Genomic DNA, 21551 nt, shown 5'->3' with positions numbered 1-21551 from the left:
TTCTAAGTGAACCCCCCCCCCAAAAAAAAAAAAAAAAATCAAACAATCAATAGACGAAAAATCAACCAATCAAATGCTTCAAAACAAAAATCAAAAACAAAAATCAAACAATCTTATGCTTCTAAGACCCCAAAAACAATTGTATGCTTCTAAAACAAAAATAAAACCCAAATCAAACAATGTAATGCTTCTAAGACCCCCAAAACAATTGAATGCTCCTAAAACAAAAATAAAACCCAAATCAAACAATCTAATGCTTCTAAGACCCCAAAAACAATTGAATGCTTCTACAACAAAAATAAAACCCAAATCAAACAATCTAATGCTTCTAAGACCCCCAAAACAATTGAATGCTTCTAAAACAAAAATAAAACCCAAATCAAACAATCTAATGCTTCTAAGACCCCAAAAACAATTGAATGCTTCTAAAACAACAATAAAACCCAAATCAAACAATCTAATGCTTCTAAGACCCCCAAAAACAATTGAATGCTTCTACAACAAAAATAAAACCCAAATCAAACAATCTAATGCTTCTAAGACCCCCAAAACAATTGAATGCTTTTAAAACAAAATAAAACCCAAATCAAACAATCTAATGCTTCTAAGACCCCAAAAACAATTGAATGCTTCTAAAACAAAAATAAAACCCAAATCAAACAATCTAATGCTTCTAAGACCCCAAAAACAATTGAATGCTTCTACAACAAAAATAAAACCCAAATCAAACAATCTAATGCTTCTAAGACCCCAAAAACAATTGAATGCTTCTACAACAAAAATAAAACCCAAATCAAACAATCTAATGCTTCTAAGACCAAAACACCTATAGAATGCTTTTAAAAAAACCAATGCAGTTTCCAAAATAATAAGGGGGAGCATGAAGCCTGAGTGTACATTTTCATTTTCTGTCACATCATTGGGCACCATTTTGAGGATGGTCAAATTAAATGCGATGCTCAACGCTTACTAATAATAGAGTACCAATCTGTATTGATTGCATGAAGCATAAATAAGCACCTGCAAATTCTTGCATACCATCCATTGTTAAAATGCACTTCCCACCATTGTTGCACATTTCAACATGCCCATGTGATTTTTTCTCGACCAATCAGAATAGATAAACTATCCCGTGTATTTATGAATATTATTGTAAAATGCTTATACGCTTTTGGTGAACAAGATGCAATGGACCCATCCCATGAAATGTTAATTACATTCACGCATGCGTACAGACCCTGTTGGTTGGCAAACACCATAGAGTTGTGCACTAAGCAGACGCACAATCGCGTCTGCGTCACGCACCCATTAGCTGTGTACAAAACAGCGCGATGTTCCCTCATTTTGCCAACCAAAACGTTAGTGCGCACACGCTATGTGCAATTTACATATTTCATGGGAAGGGTCTATTGCACAATTGTCACAAAAACCACTAGCTGCAATGGATCAGCTTTTCCATCTTTTATTTTCATTATACATGATGCATTCTTTTTACACATCACAAAATGATTCCTTTAAATATTTTCAAATAAAGCGTTATTTATGTATAATATTCAAACCTCTCAGATGATTGGTGTTTAGTGTGGTTTCACACAGGGTTTCAATGGGTAAACTCAATACAACTCTACAGATGCACACAAAATAGTTGTTCTGACTACTGTTCAAAGACTTCATCCAAATAGACTTAAACTGTCATCGTGTTGACGCAAACAATGAACAGTCGGTAGACAAATTGTGTAAATGGACTTGGTAGTTTATTTTATAACTCGGCGAGGAGCAGGTGAACTAAAATAACAAATAATGAAATAGGTAATTAATTTACTCAATTATCAAATCAAAAATACATGAAGGGTATTTAGAGAAAACAAGCAATCAGAGGTTTTCAGAAATATTAAAGAAAATGCAATTGAAGGTTTCCGGAAAGATTATAAGAAAATAAACAATCAATACCCTCCAAAAAGATTAAAGAAAATGAGCAATTGTGGGTCTCCAGATTGATTAAAGAAATCAATTATTAAAGGCTTCATCAAATCTACTTTGCACCAATTCGATAACAAACGATGAACAATTATAACAATTATAGACCAAACTTATTTAACACTTACAAATTTTTACCGGGGAAAATCACTTCAATCCACACTTTGAGACGTAACGGTTATGTACAGAGGTTTACGGGAGTTTAGAATAGAACTGGGATAGAATAAACCTGGGATAGGATAAAACAAAACTGTTTGGAAATACAAACAGTATAATAAAAGTAATTTAAGAAACAAACATGTTGTGGCCAAAATAAGACTTTGAAGAATAAAACAACTTTGCCAGTGAACACTAGTGGTTTAGGGAAGATTTCAATTCATACACTTAGGGGTTCTGTTCAAAGCTCACAATAACAAGCCTTTAGTTTAACTATTCCTATTTCACTGCAACTAAAAAGTAGACAATAATTGTGGTTAATAAGTAAGACCTTCTTTGCACACAAACAGTTTCAGTCTTAAGATTGTTTTTATTAGATTGTAATTCAAACACATTGCATTTATATGGTTTGTAAAAAAGGTTTTTGTACCCCTTTTGTTTTATTGCTTATGTATTTCTTAATCGCTTTGTATCGATTTTATAGAAAGCGCTAATATAATAAGGTTATAATTATAATCATTATTGAAATAAACAAATAAACAAATAAAATTAATGACAATAACTCTCTTGTTCCAACATTAATAATAGCCCATCACCATCAAATATTAACAGGAAGTTTGGATAATAAAGCATTAAAATATCTGACAGACAGTCAAAATTAATTACTGTATTTGACCCTTCACCACAAAATGCATTGTCTGAAGCATGCAAGCCATATTTGTTTGCAGAATCCTCATTGAAGGCTACAAAAGCCAGCAACTTCTTCATAAAGTTTCATTTCTACAGGTTGTTTGTCCACAAAGATGAGACTCTGCTTTGTAACTGAAAATGTTCCTGCAGGTTGAATTCAGTCTAAATACTATAACCTGAAATCTGGTTTTTATCAGATTGTTATTAAAGGAACAATTTTTAGAGTCTTTTTTCTATTGATGTGTGAGTCAAATGTGCACATGATCAAGATAAATGTTGAAAATGGTGTGTTTGGTAAACTCTTTACTCCAAGTTAAAATGGAGCAAGTAGAATGCACTCATCATAACCTTCACACAAGTTAAGCAACTTTTTGACTGAATGAACAAAGTTTGACCCTAGTATGAATGAGTCTTTACAGTGAGACATACATGTACACAATCAGATTAAGCTATATTGAACTTAAATGTAAGTTTTCTTTTGCCATTAGCCATCGATGTGTGGCAGACACCACTCCACTGCTCTGTCAGCAGTTCTTATAATGGTCAAATCACGAGCATTGACTCGATGATGAAATGGGACAAGACGATTCAGCTTCTTACGAAAGTCACGCATTTCTAGACCATTGTACTTCATCACTTCGCCAAATGAAGGCACTTTAGTCAATTGTTGTACTCCAAATCCCCCTGCCTTGATTTGTGCACGCAAATATGCAATAAAGTAAGGGCAATTATCAAAGTATTCCATAGACATATGAAAACTAACCTCATTAGCTTGCATAGGGTTTTGCGCAGGATTCCTGCCTGTATCCCTCCAGCATGATTTAAGGCATGATACATATTCTTTATGTCCATACATACAGACAGCCTGAGGTAGATGATCTGTCCATTTCATTGTTTCAGTAACAATTACTGAGAAGTGGTTACTTGAATTAAGAAGCATTTTGAAATTTTGTAGTAACCCGGCAAACCCAAGGTAGTCACTGAGATTAGATGTGAAGATGCGGTCATAGTTTAACATCTTGAGAGACTTGTGTTCTTGGGGAAAGTCCATACAGTTAGCCAGAGAAATTTGGATGTGAAGTCTTCCTAGCTGGATGAGACTTTTGACTTTCTGGAGGAGGTTTGTGATGTAGTTATGGTACATCACCATAGGGGATGAGCAGGGTCTGGTCTCGGACTCCCTTACTCTCAAGCAATCCCACACTAAAAAGGGATGTGAATCTTGTTTGATGCAGTACACAAAGGCTAAATCTTTTGGGCTCAATGGAAGGTAACAACTTTTTTGGTTTTCATAACCTTCACTTGCTTTTTCTTCAAATCCTGTTAGTGTTGGGTTGTCAAATGGCATTGTTGTTTGCTCCGTCTCTCTTGGGAGGAACATCCTATGGTCAAACCATTCTTTCATTTTTCTTTTAATTGTGGATGACTGTAAAGGATTTGTAAAATTGACATCTCCTTCTTTATCTTTAAATCTCTGAAATGCAGTTTGTCTTTGTTTTCTGAGATTGATTGAGGATTGTTTCTTTCGTTGGCATTCTAAGGATCTCCATTTGTCCCATACTTGACTCATGACTTCAAGATCTTTACCTTGAACTTTGACCAACCCTTGAGTGACCTCTGTGAGACTTTGAGGGGTCATCTGAATGAGCTCATCCAAGCTGGTCTTGATCAGGTCATACTCTTTCTTTGTAATGTGAACTGAATACCAGATGGTAGTCAGACTGCTCTCAATTCCCTCAGTGTCTGCAAACCGAACCAACATAAAGAGAAACAAGACATTCCTTGCCATGACAAAAGGGTCAAAGTCATTGAGAGTGATGTAAAGACTTCCCTGGTACCTGGCAGGGAGGGAAGCTGCTGTCAAGACAGTATTGCGTAAGTCTCCGCAACCAGCTGACAAAATATGATAGTCCCTGTTCAAGTCAGTTTTCTTCATTGACCCATCAGACCATTCATTGTTTTCTAGTTGAAGGAAGTCTTTGGAAATAGTGTTTCCAAAATAATAAGGGAAATCCCCAAGTCTGTTTATCAATGGAAATTGTAAAAGTTTTAAATGCCGATGTAAGCATATTAGTTTATCAGCTACTGTTGATATAGCTGCCTTTGTCTTCTTGCATAACTTCTTATGATTGGCCCAATCACTTCTTTGGCATTCCTTGTCACAGTACCATGCGTAGTTGCAACCTCCACACTGAAAAGAATGAATGAATGATTTAATATATAAACCTTGATTTTGGAAATTATGTTTTTGTGATTCTTAGACTTGAACCAAAAAGGTGTAAAATAGGGATACCGATAGTGCCTGAAGGTAACACTTTTTTTCTAAATGCTAATTCATTGGATGCCAAGATAACTGCCGCAGAATTTACTCAGACTTGGGGTAATGGGAAATGAAAAACCTTTTGTTTTAGGCAAAGTCCTAATATTTAAAAGCAGTGGTGGGGAAACCACATATAAGAATGGGCTTTTTCGAAAAGAAATGTCAATTTAAATAGTTTTTAATTTGTGGGTTTTACCTTCAAGTAGGGATACATGGAGAAGCCAACAAACATCATACCTGTTTCATTGTACCCTTCTTATTGCATTTGTTGCATGATCTTGTTCCAAATAACGGGCACTCTCTACTCCTATGTCTAACTCTGTCTCTGTGTTCACATGTTGTGCTACAATACTCCGCCATCTTGCAATCAGGACAGTGAATGGTCTGTTCAAGTTGAACTTCACAACGCCAGCAATGTCCACGCTGAACATCCATGTTTATTTCTAAGTAACAATAAAGAAACAAAATTAACTGAATTAACTTGATACTCGGCAATGTCCGTAAGTCAGGGTATATAACGTCAAGGAAAAAACTAAATGTGCATGAGATCTTCAACACAGGGCTGGATAGCTCAGTTGGTAAACTCACTGGCATGATAATCCGGAGGTCACAGGTTCAAATCCTGCTCTAGTCAACTTTTCTTTGTTCAATTCAAAATTAGTTGAAATTTAGCTAGTCAGTTTCCTTTGTGTTTTCTTTTTAATTTATCCATAATGTGATACATCTGGTAGTTGACTTAAATCCACTTTAGGAACACATGGTTGAATTTATTTGATTTAAAGACACTGGAAACTATTGGTAACTGTCAAAGATCAGTCTTCTCACTTGCTGTATCTCAACATATGCATAAAACAACAAACCTGTGAAAACTTGAGCTCAATTGGTCGTCGAAGTTGCGAGATAAAAATGAAAGAAAAAACGCCTTTGTGTGCTTTCAGATGCTTGATTTCGAGACCTCAAATTCTAAATCTGAGGTCTCAAAATCAAATTCATGGAAAATTACTTCTTTCTCGAAAACTACGTTACTTCAGAGGGAGCCATTTCTCACAATGTTTTATACTATCAACAGCTCCCCATTACTCGTTACCAAGTAAGGTTTTATGCTAATAATTATTTTGAGTAATTACCAATAGTGTCCACTGCCTTTAAAGCATGAAGTTAACTCTTGGCATTTAAAAAACTTTGAATACTCACCTTGAAGTCAATATACTGTTTTCATAAACCAATCCTAAATATTTATGTGATGTTTTTGAGTTACTATTGGAAGTTGATTTTCTTTCTGTTGTCAGTGTAGAAGCCTGGATTGAGTTCTGAAAGTTATAAAGTCTGTTGGTCTTTTTTATGTAAAAGTTCAGCTGCTATTGCTCAATCTATTCCCAAAAGGGGGTTCCCTTGATGAGAAATGGCATACTTCACTTGTAATGTCAAGCCATTCAGACAAAACAACCTCATTTTATGAGTTTGCATATTCTAGCATGAATTGATTTTGAACAAAAACACCCACGCATGTTATTTCTCCTACCTTTACAAATGTACCTAGTCACGCAATGAACAATAATCTCGGTCTGGATGCCTGTCTTTCAGAGTGCCACATTCATGCTTAAAACCTATGGTTTTGGCTCTGGTGAACAAGATGCAATGGCACAATTGTCACAAAAATTTAACCGCTGTAATGTATTAATTCTTTGATCAGCTTTTCCATCTTTTATTTTCAAAATACATGATGCATTCTCTATTACACTGTCTTACAAAATTAAAAGTATTTCCAAGTAAAACGTCATTTACTTACATACAAGCAGTGTTTGTAACTTCAGTTAAAAGTTAGGAATCAAGTTTTTTTAACAAGTGTACAGGTATGATAAATGATTTCATATTGATACAAAATGTTTAAAGGCAAAGTATACTTTTTAGAAGTAAACTTTGCATTTAAACATTTTTATTGGATTAAAACAATGGAACCAAATTAAATGCTTCTAAACCCCAAAACAGAAAAACAGAAAAACAACAGAAAAACAATCAAACACATGAATGCTTTTAAGTGAACCCCCCCCCCAAAAAAAAAAAGAAAATTGATCAATCAATAGAAAAAAAATCAAACAATCTTATGCTTCTAAGACCCCAAAAACAATTGAATGCTTCTTAAACAAAAATAAAACCCAAATCAAACAATGTAATGCTTCTAAGACCCCAAAAACAATTGAATGCTTCTAAAACAAAAATAAAACCCAAATCAAACAATCTAATGCTTCTAAGACCCCCAAAACAATTGAATGCTTCTAAAACAAAAATAAAACCCAAATCAAACAATCTAATGCTTCTAAGACCCCCAAAACAATTGAATGCTTCTAAAACAAAAATAAAACCCAAATCAAACAATCTAATGCTTTTAAGACCCCAAAAACAATTGAATGCTTCTAAAACAAAAATAAAACCCAAATCAAACAATCTAATGCTTCTAAGACCCCCAAAACAATTGAATGCTTCTAAAACAAAAATAAAACCCAAATCAAACAATTTAATGCTTCTAAGACCCCCAAAACAATTGAATGCTTCTAAAACAAAAATAACCAAATCAAACAATCTAATGCTTCTAAGACCCCAAAAACAATTGAATGCTTCTGAAACAAAAATAAAACCCAAATCAAACAATCTAATGCTTCTAAGACCAAACACCTATAGAATGCTTTAAAAAAAAAACAATGCAGTTTCCAAAATAATAAGGGGGAGCATGAAGTCTGAGTGTACATTTTCATTTTCTGTCACATCATTGGGCACCATTTTTAGAATGGTCAAATTATATGCGATGCTCAATGCTTACTAATAATAGAGTACCAATCTGTATTGATTGCATGAAGCATAAATAAGCACCTGCAAATTCATGCATACCATCCATTGTAAAAAATAAATGCACTTCCCACCATTGTTGCACAATTCAACATGCCCATGTTATTTTTCTCGACCAATCAGAATAGATAAACTATCCCGTATATTTATGAATATTATTGTAATTTGCTTGTACGCTTTTGGTGAACAAGATGCATTGGACCCATCACATGAAATGTTAATTACATTCACGCATGCGTACAGACCCTGTTGGTTAGCAAACACCATAGAGTTGTGCACTAAGCAGACGCGCAATCGCGTCTGCGTCACGCACCCATTAGCCGTGTACAAAACAGCGCGATGTTCCCTCATTTTGCCAACCAAAACGTTAGTGCGCACACGCTATGTGCAATTTACATATTTCATGGGAAGGGTCTATTGCACAATTGTCACAAAAACCACTAGCTGCAATGGATCAGCTTTTCCATCTTTTATTTTCATTATACATGATGCATTCTTTTTACACATCACAAAATGATTCCTTTAAATATTTTCAAATAAAGCGTTATTTATGTATAATATTCAAACCTCTCAGATGATTGGTGTTTAGTGTGGTTTCACACTGGGTTTCAATGGGTAAACTCAATACAACTCTACAGGTGCACACAAAATAGTTGTTGTGACTACTGTTCAAAGACTTCATCCAAATAGACTTAAACTGTCATCGTGTTGACGCAAACAATGAACAGTCGGTAGACAAATTGTGTAAATCGACTTGGTAGTTTATTTTATAACTCGGCGAGGAGCAGGTGAACTAAAATAACAAATAATGAAATAGGTAATTAATTTACTCAATTATCAAATCAAAAATACATGAAGGGTATTTAGAGAAAACAAGCAATCAGAGGTTCTCAGAAATATTAAAGAAAATGCAATTGAAGGTTTCCGGAAAGATTATAAGAAAATAAACAATCAATACCCTCCAAAAAGATTAAAGAAAATGAGCAATTGTGGGTTTCCAGATTGATTAAAGAAAGCAATTATTAAAGGCTTCATCAAATCTACTTTGAACCAATTCGATAACAAACGATGAACAGTTATAACAATTATAGACCAAACTTATCTAACACTTACAAATTGTTACCGGGGAAAATCACTTCAATCAACACAGTGAGACGTAACAGTTATGTACAGAGGTTTACGGGAGTTTAGAATAGAACTGGGATAGAATCAACCTGGGATAGGATAGAACAAAACTGTTTGGAAATACAAACAGTATAATAAACGTAATTTAAGAAACAAACATTTTGTGTCCAAAATAAGACTTTGAAGAATAAAACAACTTTGCCAGTGGCACAGAAAAATAACTTCTAATGGCCCAAATCATCGAAATAGACAGGAAGTAATTTTACCATAACCAATACATTTATACAATTGAAATAAGTGACATTAAATATTATACAATGTAGAAATATACTACTTACGAAATTGTCAATGACAAACTAGCTGGGGTTGACTGCGGAAAATACGGCAAACTTAACCAAAACGGAACCAGAAAGAGAAGAGATAAGAAATACCGACAGCAAGGTACCTGTGTTGAAAAAGAGTCTTGCCACACCCTAAACAAAATTCCTAAGATGCCAGCAGGTGATTTGCTGTGGTCACTGATTTGTGACATATGCAAAAAAGGATGAACTAAAAACAGAAGAGAAACATTCAAAAAGTAGCAAACACACATCACCGGTGGGAGATGACATGAACTGATACAGATCTAGAATTAGATCTGAACTAGACGAAATCGATATTCAAAACAACCTAAAATAGAAAATAGACTCAAGCCGACCTTAGTGTGAAAAGCAGAGTCTTTCAAAACAGACTCTAACTGCGGAAAACAGGCCCCTGTTAATAGAGAGTAAATAGAGAACAAGTGTTTAGAATACACATCTTTATTACCATAAACTGAGATAAACACTGTAGTTCAAAGGTCACTTTGTGAACAACCTTCATTAGGAATCAAAACAAGTCATAAAGCAGTCTTATTAGCAAACTTGGATAGTTGTTAGAGCTTTGTCCTTGTTCTCAAAACCCAGGACTGGACTCACAGATGGATTTATGCAATACTACATACATGCACGAGGCCAAAATAAAGACATTGTGATGCGAATGATTACAACTCTTTGAACTATAGTGCTGTGTGATACAATCAACATTAACGTTATAACCACAAAATTAAGCAATTTGATTTAAAGGATTTGGGTACCTTTTCAAAATGTCCATAGATTTACATTAAACTTACAGGGTTTGAAGATAATGATAGTGGAAAGCTTCCCTTCAAATATTACTTACTGAGGTGCTGTAGTTTTTGAGAAATTAGTAAATAAATGTCATGAAAATACATTTGTAATGCTTAAAATAATTTTCGTCTCATGAGACGAAAATTATTACCATGACATTGTTTTACTCATTTCCCCAAAATTACAGCACCTCAGCACGTAATATTTTCAGGGAAGCTTTCTACTATCATTATCTTCAAACTGTGTAAGTTTAGTGTAAATCTGTGGACATTGTGCTTTTTGTCCTACAAAAGTTACATACACCCTTTAACAATTCTCAATCGAAACCACTTCTCCCAAAATAGACTTCAACTGTAAAACATTTTAAATTAGCAGAAATACAAGACAAACCTGTGAAACAAGAAGACGGAAGCTTTCAGCAAATGTTACTCTTACAACTCATCAGTATGACCAAACTCAGACCGATATTTAAGATAATAATAAAATGGAGTAACTCTCAATATAAATGAAGCATGAGACAATGAATACAATCAGTTCCACATCAATGAAACCTAACATTGTTTTCCCTGATTGTAAAAAAAGGTTAACATAATCACAGTCACAATATTCTAGATATTTGGATGGAACAAAAGTTCTTGAGGAAGAGTTATACATTTTGTATTATAGTAAACTCACATAAACACAAGAAATACTACAACCAATACGGTAATATCAATTCCAAAATAACTGACTGTTAAAACTACAACTTATAACATCAAAGATCAAAAACTCACCCAAAGCTATGGCTATGGTGAACCCGATCTTCCATCTCACAGGTTTACCACTGTGCTCATCAATTTGGAATGACTCCTGATGCCTATACTGTGCATGACTTTTAAAGCCTTAACTTTGGCTGGTCACTGATGCCAGACGAGATTGGTTAGTTCAAAAGTTCACTGAATATTTATACAACTAAATTTGAATTTGATGATTACTATTGGTCTGTTCATCACTTTCTTTGACATTGGTCACCGATCCTGTGGTGATGTACCTCAATATTTCTTTGCTGACAAAGGAATTTCTCCTTGTATAACTCAATATATCTCAACTTATTTCAACTTGACCCATAAAATCACTGAAAAGGCCACGGCTGGAGACTAGCAGTCCTAGAGGGACACTAATCCCTTCCACTTGAACAAGAGAATATGTGGCAATAAGGAAGTACATGTAGTTTTTATTCTCGAAAACTACCTTAACACAATGATCTTACATAGAAAGTGTTATAATTAACTTTTCACTCTGTATTTCCATACATCTATGTCTCCCTTGTAGGAACATATGGGAAAACTCCCTTAAAGGCAGTGGACACTATTGGTAATTACTAATTATTAGCATTAAACCTTACTTGGTGACGAGTAATGGGGAGAGGTTGATGGTATAAAACATTGTGAGAAATGGCTCCCTCTGAAGTGCCATAGTTTTCACGAATTTGATTTCGAGACCTCAGATTTAGAATTTGAGGTCTCGAAATCAACCATCTAAACGCACACAACTTCGTGTGACAAGGGTGTTTTTTTCTTTCATTATTATCTCGCAAGTTCGATGACCGATTGAGCTCAAACTTTCACAGGTTTGTTATTTTAAGCATATGTTGAGATACACCAACTGTGAAGGCTAGTCTTTGACGATTACCAATTGTGTTCACTGCCTTTAAGCAGTGGGTTTGTGTAGAAATCATTATAATTAGTTTGTCTTCAGCTGGTCACTCTGTATATATATTTATCTTACCCTTGTTGAAACATGTGAACATATTAACTTTTGGTCAGCAGTTTTGCTAGCTCTTTTGTGGGAACATTTTGTGAGGAATTTGCAAGCTCCATACGTGTATTTATAATTAAAGCTAAAAACTACTTCAATCCACATTTACCACTTCAATCCTAATTAAATATTCCTTGACAGTTTTGCACAGTATAACTTTTTACAGTGAGAAGTAAGATCTACATTGTACATGGACCTGATTAGATTAAAGTCACCTGAAAATATAATTTTTTTCTTCAAAAATTAGAGTATATTGTTTATGAACAATAAAATAATTTTTTGAGTAATTGTTTTTAACGATTTATATGTTAAAAAAAAATTAAAGTTGTTTGGGGGTGACTCCGCCTACCCCTTTTGTGACGTCAATCCAGGCAGACTTTGCCTTGATCGAACATCGAACACACGTAGGTGCAAGTACATGCAAGTCCTAGTCGTGAGTTTGTACGTTTCAAAAAAGGTTTTTTTCTTGCATTTTTCCTCCGGCAATGTCGACCAGGTGTATTGCTGCTGGATGCAGCAAAACAACTAAAGATGGGGTCAGTTTGCAAAGCTGTCGTGCCACCCATTTTGACATGAAGAGAAAAGATCTTTTCTAAAACATGACGCCATCCCAACAATTTTTGCAGCTAGTGGGAAGTCGAAGAAGGTACCTGAAAGACGTGACAAACCTAAAGGAGCATTTGCCTGAAAACTTGAAAACAATCCGGTATTGTTTCAACTTTGAGGGCATGTTTTTAGCTTGCGCCAAGCGTCACTATCTTGTGTTGGCACTGCATGCGATTCACCGTGCTTGGTAATCCGAGTGGACCGTCCGCACAGCAGCCATACAGTGCGTGCAGTCTGCTCCGTGATCGTAGTTCTGTACGTAAGCATCATACAATCAGGTATCCAGACGTAGTGTACGGGGCCAGACTACACATTTCTCTTCAAATATCGCGCCTCGATTGACGTCACGAACAGCGCCCTCTCGGGTCGGGCCTACTTTTAAATTTGTAAATAAAATGGAAACTAATTTTTAAGTACCTTAGTTAATTGTTTATTCATATTCCACTCATCAAAACACATATTTTAGTGACAAAAGCTATATTTTGACAAAATACCACTTCCAGGTGACTTTAAGCTATATTGATCTTAAATCTCAAACTTCATTGAACTTAGCCATCAGTGTGTGGCAGAGACCACTCCACTGCTCTGTTAGTTGCACTGATCAGGGTCAAATCACGAGCATTCACTCGATACTGAAATGGGACAAGACGATTCAGCTTCTTACGAAAGTCACACATTTCTAGACCATTGTACTTCATCACTTCACCAATTGATGGCAAATAAGTCAATGGTGGTATCCCAAGACCCCCTGCCATGATTTGTGCACGCAGATAGCCAACAAAGTGAGGGGCATTATCAAAGTACTCTAACCAGTTGTCAAGTCCAATGTCAAAACTATGGTCGCCCAAATCCCTGCCTGTGTCCAGACAGTATGATACAATGCAAGATGCATATACTTTCTGCCCAGGTTGACCGCGAGCCTGAGGTAGAATTTGTGTCCAGTTTATTGTCTCAGTAACAAGTACTGAGTAGTGATTACTAGAATTAAGAAGTGGTTTGAAGTCTTGCAGGAGCTTGGCAAAACCAACATAGTCAGCAATATTGGATGTGAAGATGCGATCATAGTTTGGCATCTTTAGAGAATTATGTACTGAAGGAAAGTCCATACAATTGGCTAGTGACACTTGAATAAAAAGTCTTCCATTCTGGATGAAGCTTTTTACCTTCTTGAGGAGTTTTGTGATGTAGTTGTGATACATCACCATAGGGGGTTGGGTAGGGTCTGGTCTCGGACTCCCTCACTCTCAAGCAATCCCACACTATGAAAGGATGTGAATCTGGTCTGATGCAGTACTCAAAGGCATAATCCTTTGGCTTTTTGGGGCCAGCCCACGGTACAGGTACAACATCGTAACCAGGAGCTGCTACAGCTTTACGTCCTGTTAGGGTTGGGTTATCAAATGTCACTGCTATATGTTTTGTCTCTTTGGGGAGGAATAACCCATGGTCAAACCATTTTTCAGTTTGCTTTTTACTAGCAGGTGACTGTGAAAGATTTGTATAGCAATGCTTAACGCCCTCCCCATGCTGCTGTTTAAATTTCTCAAACGCAGTTTGTCTTTGTTTTCTGAGATTAATTGAGGATTGTTTCTTTCGTTGGCATTCTAGTGATCTCCATTTGTCCCAAACTTGACTCATGTCTGCAAGATCTTTACCTTGAACTTTGACCAACCCTTGAGTGACCTCTGTGAGACTTTGAGGGGTCATCTGAATGAGCTCATCCAAGCTGGTCTTGATCAGGTCATACTCTTTCTTTGTAATGTGAACTGAGTACCAGATGGTAGTCAGACTGCTCTCAATTCCCTCAGTGTCTGCAAACCGAACCAACATAAAGAGAAACAAGACATTCCTTGCCATGACAAAAGGGTCAAAGTCATTGAGAGTGATGTAAAGACTTCCCTGGTACCTGGCAGGAAGGGAAGCTGCTGTCAAGACAGTGTTGCGTAAGTCTCCGCAACCAGCTGACAAAATATGATAATCCCTGTTCAAGTCAGTTTTCTTCATGGACCCATCAGACCATTCATTATTGTCAAGTTGAAGGAAGTCTTCGGCAATAGTGTTTCCAAAATAATAAGGGGAACCACCAAGTGTGTCCGTTTGCATTGTACAATATAACTCCCTTAATTGAGCTGCAACTGTCACTATAGCTGCCTTTGTTTTGTCGCATGACGACTTATGATTTGCCCAATCACTTCTCTGGCAATCCTTGTTACAGTACCATGCGTTGTTGCAGCCTCCACACTGGAAAGAATAAACGAATGATTGCTTGTATATGGGTTAACACTTTGTGTAAATAAAACGCATGTTGTTGTTGTTGTTGTCGTTGTCGTTGTCGTTGTCGTTGCCGTTGTCGTTGTCGTTGTCGTTGTCGTTGTCGTTGTCGTTGTTGTTAATAATAATAATAATGGACAGCGGGATGGTCAGGTGTTGACCACCCTTCCCTAGCTTACTCAATGTGTACGCCCAGTTAATGAACTTGCCCCCCCTCACCCTGGTGCATCCTCTTGGAAACCATGACTTTTTAGATTAAAAAAAATTGAACAGTAAAATGTTACATTTTATAAGCTTTTATGTGATAATTTCATTGTTTTTAAAGCTATATTTACATTTACTCGAAGAGTGTATTTTGTTTTGCCTTCAGATAAGACTATAAGATTATCAAGAATAGATGTAAAGAATAGTATTCATGGCCTAACATGGGTGTTGAAAAGGAGCTTGTTCATGAGAAATGCAGAGATAAACCACAGTTTTAATTGGCCAGGAGTCATATCCGTGCGGAAACAAGGGTGGGTTTTCCCGTTAATTTTCTCCCGACTCTGATGACCAATTGAGCCTAAATTTTCACAGGTTTGTTATTTTATATATAAGTTGTGATACACGAAGTGTGGGCCTTGGACAATACTGTTTACCGAAAGGGTCCAATGGCTTTAAGCAATGTTATTAATTTTCTTTTTAAAATAAGAAGTGCGGATAGAGGTTTGAGCAGACATACCTCTTTCATGATACCCTCCTTATTGCATTTATTGCAAATAACGGGCACTCTCTACTCCTATGTCTTTCTCTGTCTCTGTGTTCACATATTGAGCTACAATACGTTGCCATCTTGCAATCAGGACAGTGAACGGTCTGTTCCAGTTGAACTTCGCAGCGCCAGCAATGTCCTCGCTGAACATCCATGTTTGTTTCTAACATACAAGAGAGAAACAAAATGAACATAATTAATCACTCAAATAATGTTGATTTTTTTATATATTTTTTTCCCCCCTAGACTTTGTAAATAGAGAGACTCCAATGCACTCACATAGTCACTTGCACTTAATGGAAACACTACACTTCAATATATCTGACAGATATGTCACTTCATGAAAACACGAAAGTCAAACATGCGAGTTTCGAACTGTACTGTAGCACTAGTAAGTCATAAGTGAAAGGACGTGTTATGATAGATTACTTCGTAGGAACACAAAATTATTGCGTATAAAGCCTGGTTCATACTTCCTGCGAATGCAATATGAATGTTGACGTCACATATTCGCAACGAATAATTCGCAGCAGTTGCGGTGCGCTCAATTCTCTTGCCAATATCGCTGCGAAAATAGAGTTGTGAGGTCAAATTCACGTCAAATTCGCATCGCATTCTCAGTTAGTATAAACCAGCTTGCTAAAAATGTTAACATGAAGGATTATGTTAACAGTTTTTATAATTTTTTTTTTTAAAGATAGGTCACTTCGTGGGACTAGAGACAAGTTGTTAGCCATAATCAATTTTAGATTACAGTGAAACTCACCCTTTAAAATAACCACTAACGGTAGTTCTTTGGAGTAAATCCACAAAGGGATCCTACATCAGCTCTGTCCGGTTATCACTGTGATATGTTCTGTCTCCGTCTACATTAAATACATTGCTGCAAAAATTAGACCTTGATCTTACCTGTTGCCACTGCCTTGCACACACAAAAATGTTTTGTCAAGTGTGAAGAACTCTCTATTTGTTTTGTGAGGATAGCGGATCTAAGTGTCAGAGATCTAATTATTAACAATGCATAAATGTATTTGCAATGTGAAGGGAAGTTCCCAGATGTGAAATACACTTTGAAGTGTTTGATCAAGTTGCATAAAGGATTCATATGGGCAATTCCAAGCAAACATGGACATGACACCAAAAAATAAAATTTTTGTCACAACTTTCTTTCCACTTAGAAGTTATAGGTAACATATGAAACCAGTTTATTTTTTAGTTGTTGACAAGGAATGAACCCAATTTTGCCAAATAAGAACTCAGCTTGGGCTGTAGGCGTGGCTACATTGTCTGGAAAACTGTAATGCGACTGACGGTAATGCGACTGACCATGGTTTTCCCATGTATTCCTAAAAGTTCAAGTTCCTGACCATTTATAAGTATCCTGTTGGATACTCATGTATAAGAGTTTAGTTAGAGGAAACTTTTGAATTGTAACTAGTGTATTTTTTACCATGTTCTTTTTGTGTAATGCGACTGACCGCTTTTTACAATGTTATAACACCCAGAGCACAAAGCCCACAACATTTCTAATATCATCAATTCAAAGCCATGGGTGTCAAGTACAAATCAGTCTTTAAACTTAGTGGAAATAGTATCTCACATAGAACTATTAGCACCAAGATCAAAAAATGACACAGAAAAGTGTAATGCGACTGACCATGGAATTGCCCATATGCAAAGGATCAATTTTATCTGGTAATGACCTTTGGTTTTAAACTGTACGCAAATTAATGAAAGACATGTTGCAGTTAAGACACTGAATTGCACATCTCCGCAATCAGGATGATGAATGGTCTGTTCAACATAAACCTTACAAAGCCAGCAATGTCCTCGAAAAACCTGAACGCTCAAATAATTTGTTCTTTCTTTCTTTTTTAAGAAATCCACTTCAGGAAAATACATTTGAATTTATTGAGGCAGTGATTTAGACAATTTGAAATATAATTTAAAATAGTTTCTCTGCTAGGCTCAATGTAACTTTGGGACGGTACCTGGCAGGAGACATACCAGGTAGTATTCCGTTGTTTCTGTAGCTCTGAGCATGTGCACACTCTGTCTAGAATAATGGATTTACCTGATAAGTCTGCTGCCACCTAGTGTTGCGAAAAGGTTTCCATTTGAACTCATTCTTATACCAGCAGTTTTAAACAGACAAAAGGTGAGTTCCTCTCTTGTAGCGATGACCCTGCAAAGTTTTAAATGTCCGGTTATACAGAATTACTACTCTTTATTTCCCATTCATAAAACCCTTTATGTTAAAAGGCGTAATAATGATGAAAAAATCTTCAAAACTTTCCTGTAAATTTCATTTTCTGTCGCTTCCTCTGGCTCTGTTTTGCGAAGGGTCTAACTGCATGCTACAACTACGGCTGTGCATGCGCGCGCATACTAACAGATTTTTAATTTGACAACCAGCCTATGTATTGACTGCTTTGTGCATACATGTAAGTTAGCTCCTGCACGCAAGGCGTTTGTTTAAAACATGATCTCATCATGTAAGTATCCCGCATTTTAACATTGCCTGACTCTAGGAGGTAAAGGCACAAAAGAAATTTTGATCTTCCTTTGCATGCTGTGGTTAAATGAAATAATAATAATAATGCTGTATAATCCAGCCTCTGGATATTTGGTGTGGTTTCACACAGAGTTCAACAGAGGGTAAACTTAAACGACACTACAGATGCACACAAAATTATTGTCTGTTCTGATTTCCTGCTGTTCAAAGACTTTTATTCAAATAGATGATTCTTATAAAACAAACTTAAAGCATACCCAAAACTGATCTGAACTAAAAAATAAAATAAAAACCAGTCCCAACTATTAAAAAAATAGACTAAAAACTGAGCTAAACACACTACACCGTAGTTCAAAGATCACTTAGTAAATAACTCTTCATTAGGAAAAAAAACCAAAATACATTAAACAGTCATTCTTACATACACCGTGACAATTTAGAAGCAAAGCTTGCAAAGTTAGGGCTGTCAGTACCAGGACTCGCACATGGATTCATGAATGGGAATAAAAGAGTAGTGACTCATTCTTAACCGGCCGTTTAAAACCTTGCAGGGTTGTGGCCGTGTGATAAAGGCCCACGGCTTGGGCCTTTATCGCATGGCCACGACCCAGTTGGTTTTAAAAGGCCGATTAAGAACTTGTTGCTACCCTTTTATTCCAGTATTTAAAACCACAAAATAAAGTAATTTGATTCACAAATCAAAATTGAAGCAAATTCACTTACAGGAAATACAACACAAGATATGAATAATCAAGTTAAACACAAGAAGTTAGAAGCTGGCATGAACACTTCCAGCAAATGTAACTCAAACACTTCAGGAGCAGCCTTCTTTTTTACCTCTAGCCAAGGGTGGCATACGCATTGACCCCATTCAACTGATGTCATCATCACAATAATCTTGATGCACCATTTTGGGAGTCAATGGCTTTTAATATAATATAAACATATGGCTTTGGCTCTGGCTGCAGTGCTCTGCCTGCCTATTTGAAGTCCCATACTAAAATGGCATGTTTTCAAAATAACTGAGTGATCGTACGTGGTAGCTGAAGCCAAGCTATGGTTTCGAAGTAAACACATTTTTCACTTTGTTGTCAATGTTTTTAATCCAGCAACAACAACAAAAGTTGAACTGGTGCTCAACACTTGCGCGCCCGGTGCGTGCCTAGATTGGTCTATTGACCATAGAAATAGAACGTAAACCTATTGCCCACCAACATGGTGAGCGTGGCATCAGTCGCCGCGGGTGACGCGCGCGCTACACACAAACCAAATCACTTCCGCCATACCTCAAAAGGCTTATGGTTCCGAAGTAGGCCACAGAAGGGTAACTGTCCGTTACCAAACATATTTTTCACTTTGTTGTCAAAGTTTTTTTCCAGCAGTAAAGTTAGCACTTTCAAGGTCACTGTTCTGTGTAATGTATGAAAAGTACTAGGAGAAGGCCTACCGGGTACTGCACATACATTTACAAGTAGTTCACAGCAATTAATAAATGATTTTAACAGTTTTGAAGCCATCCTCAATAGCCGTTTTGAATTTTAGTATAATTGAAAAAGAATTCTGTGATAGGCTGAATGTTAATTTGAGATGGTAGAGGGCAGCGGATTTACTGGGTAAACTTCCATTGTTTATGTAGTTCTGAGCATGCTTATATATTTGTCTAGAACAATGGATTCACCTGGTAAGTCTGCTGCCACCTAGGGTTGCAAAACAGTTCCCATTTGATCTTATTTTTGTTTAATATGGTAATAAAAGAGTGGGGTTCAAACCATTTAAAACAACAGGGTCATAGCCATTTCATAACGGACCAAGTTGAAGGCAAGTTCCTTTATCCCTAGCCATGAGCCTGCAGGTTCTTAAACGGCTAGTAAGTACTGTGGCACCACTTTTTATTTCCATTCATAATTGTTCTTTTTATTAAAAAGTGTGGTAATGATAGAAAATCCCCCCCTCCCCCCCAAAAAAAAAAAAAACTGTACAATTTCATTTTCTGTCGCATCCTTGGGCACCACTTTGAAATTGGTCAAATTAAATGTGATACTCGATGCTTACCAAGTACAGAGTACCAGTTTGTATTGATGGCATGAAGCATAGTATAAGCACCTGTAAATTCTTGCATGCCACGCATTATGTTGAAACACTTCTCACAATGTTTATTTCACACATTTAAACATGCCCATGTGATCTCCTCTCGACCATACAGAATGGATCCTTGGTATTTATGAATATTGTTTTAATATATATGCATATACACTTTTGGTGAACAAGATGGAATGGCACAATTGTCACAAAATTGTAACAGCTGCAATGTATTAATTCTTTGATCAGCTTTTATTTTTATTGTACATGATGCATTCTTTTTTACACATTCTTACAAAATTCTTTGTTTATTCCAAATAAAGCGTTAATACATGTATTTACTTACATACAAGCAGTGTTTGTAACTTAAGCTAACAGTAATGAATCAAGTTCTTTCAACTAATGTACAGGAATGATTTGATATTGCTATTCATCACTGCAATAACCTATCTTTCTGAAAGTTTGTATATACTCAGCGCCTTGAGTACCTTGTTTGGTAGATACGTGCACTATATAAGACTTTGATGTTATTGTTACAAAATATTTAATAGCAAAGTTTACTTTTCAAAAGTATACTTTGCCTTTAAACATTTTGTATAAAACAATAAAATGCTTCGAAAACACCCAAAACAGTTGAGCAATCAACTGAAAAACAATCAAACACACAAATGCTTCTTAGTAAAACCCCCAAAACAATCAAACAATTAGCTGGCTGAAATTTTAACTTGCATGTGACTGAATGGAAAAAAAGACCCAGGTGCCATGCATACTTTTGAGGCTTTTGGATGGAAACACAATTTGATTTGTGTGCTAAGCGCTTACAAGCTCTATATCTATATTTAAAGCTAAAAACTACTTCAATCCACATTTACCACTTAAAGCCATTGGACACTTTCGGTAAACAGTATTGTCCAAGGCCCACACTTTGTGTATCACAACTTCTATATCAAATAACAATCCTGTGAAAATTTAGGCTCAATCGGTCATCGGAGTCGGGAGAAAATAACGGGAAAACCCACCCTTGTATCCGCACGTTTCACCGTGTCATGACATGTGTTTAAAATAAATCCATACGAGAATTGATATTGTTTGACTGTTTTCTCAAAAAGTAAAGCATTTCATGGAATAATATTTCAAAAGAAGTCTTTCACCACTACCTTCTGTAAACCCTGTAAGTTATTTGTAAATCTGTGAATTTTTTTTTTCTGTACAGAAAGGGTCCAATGGCTTCAAATCCTCATTAAATATTCCTTGACAGTTATGTGAGTCAAG

The 21551-nt window shown here is 36.1% G+C and overlaps 1 protein-coding gene across 1 annotated transcript; it reads right to left on the bottom strand.

Moving 5' to 3' along the window:
- Positions 1 to 2832: 2832 nt before the first annotated feature.
- Positions 2833 to 6438, bottom strand: LOC117306594. The gene is made up of 3 exons (XM_033791075.1): positions 6338 to 6438; positions 5381 to 5586; positions 2833 to 5014 (listed from the first exon to the last, which is right to left on the bottom strand). Exons 2-3 carry the CDS (start codon positions 5576 to 5578, stop codon positions 3308 to 3310), a joined length of 1905 nt encoding a protein of 634 aa, XP_033646966.1. The 5' UTR covers positions 5579 to 5586; positions 6338 to 6438; the 3' UTR covers positions 2833 to 3307.
- Positions 6439 to 21551: the final 15113 nt, after the last annotated feature.

Source organism: Asterias rubens, unplaced genomic scaffold (genome assembly GCF_902459465.1).
Source record: "Asterias rubens unplaced genomic scaffold, eAstRub1.3, whole genome shotgun sequence".
In the NCBI taxonomy this organism is placed as follows: domain Eukaryota; kingdom Metazoa; phylum Echinodermata; class Asteroidea; order Forcipulatida; family Asteriidae; genus Asterias; species Asterias rubens.
Note: the sequence above shows the minus strand (reverse complement) of the source record. Positions and strands in the feature narration are given on the sequence as shown.

What these genes read in the sequence shown, in the direction of transcription:
- LOC117306594 (XM_033791075.1), bottom strand. Translation starts at nt 5,578, where the DNA reads ATGGATGTTCAGCGTGGACATTGCTGGCGTTGTGAAGTTCAACTTGAA. An exon ending in AGAAGGGTACAATGAAACAG is followed by an intron (nt 5,015 to 5,380) that starts GTATGATGTTTG and finishes CATTCTTTTCAG; the next exon opens with TGTGGAGGTTGCAACTACGC.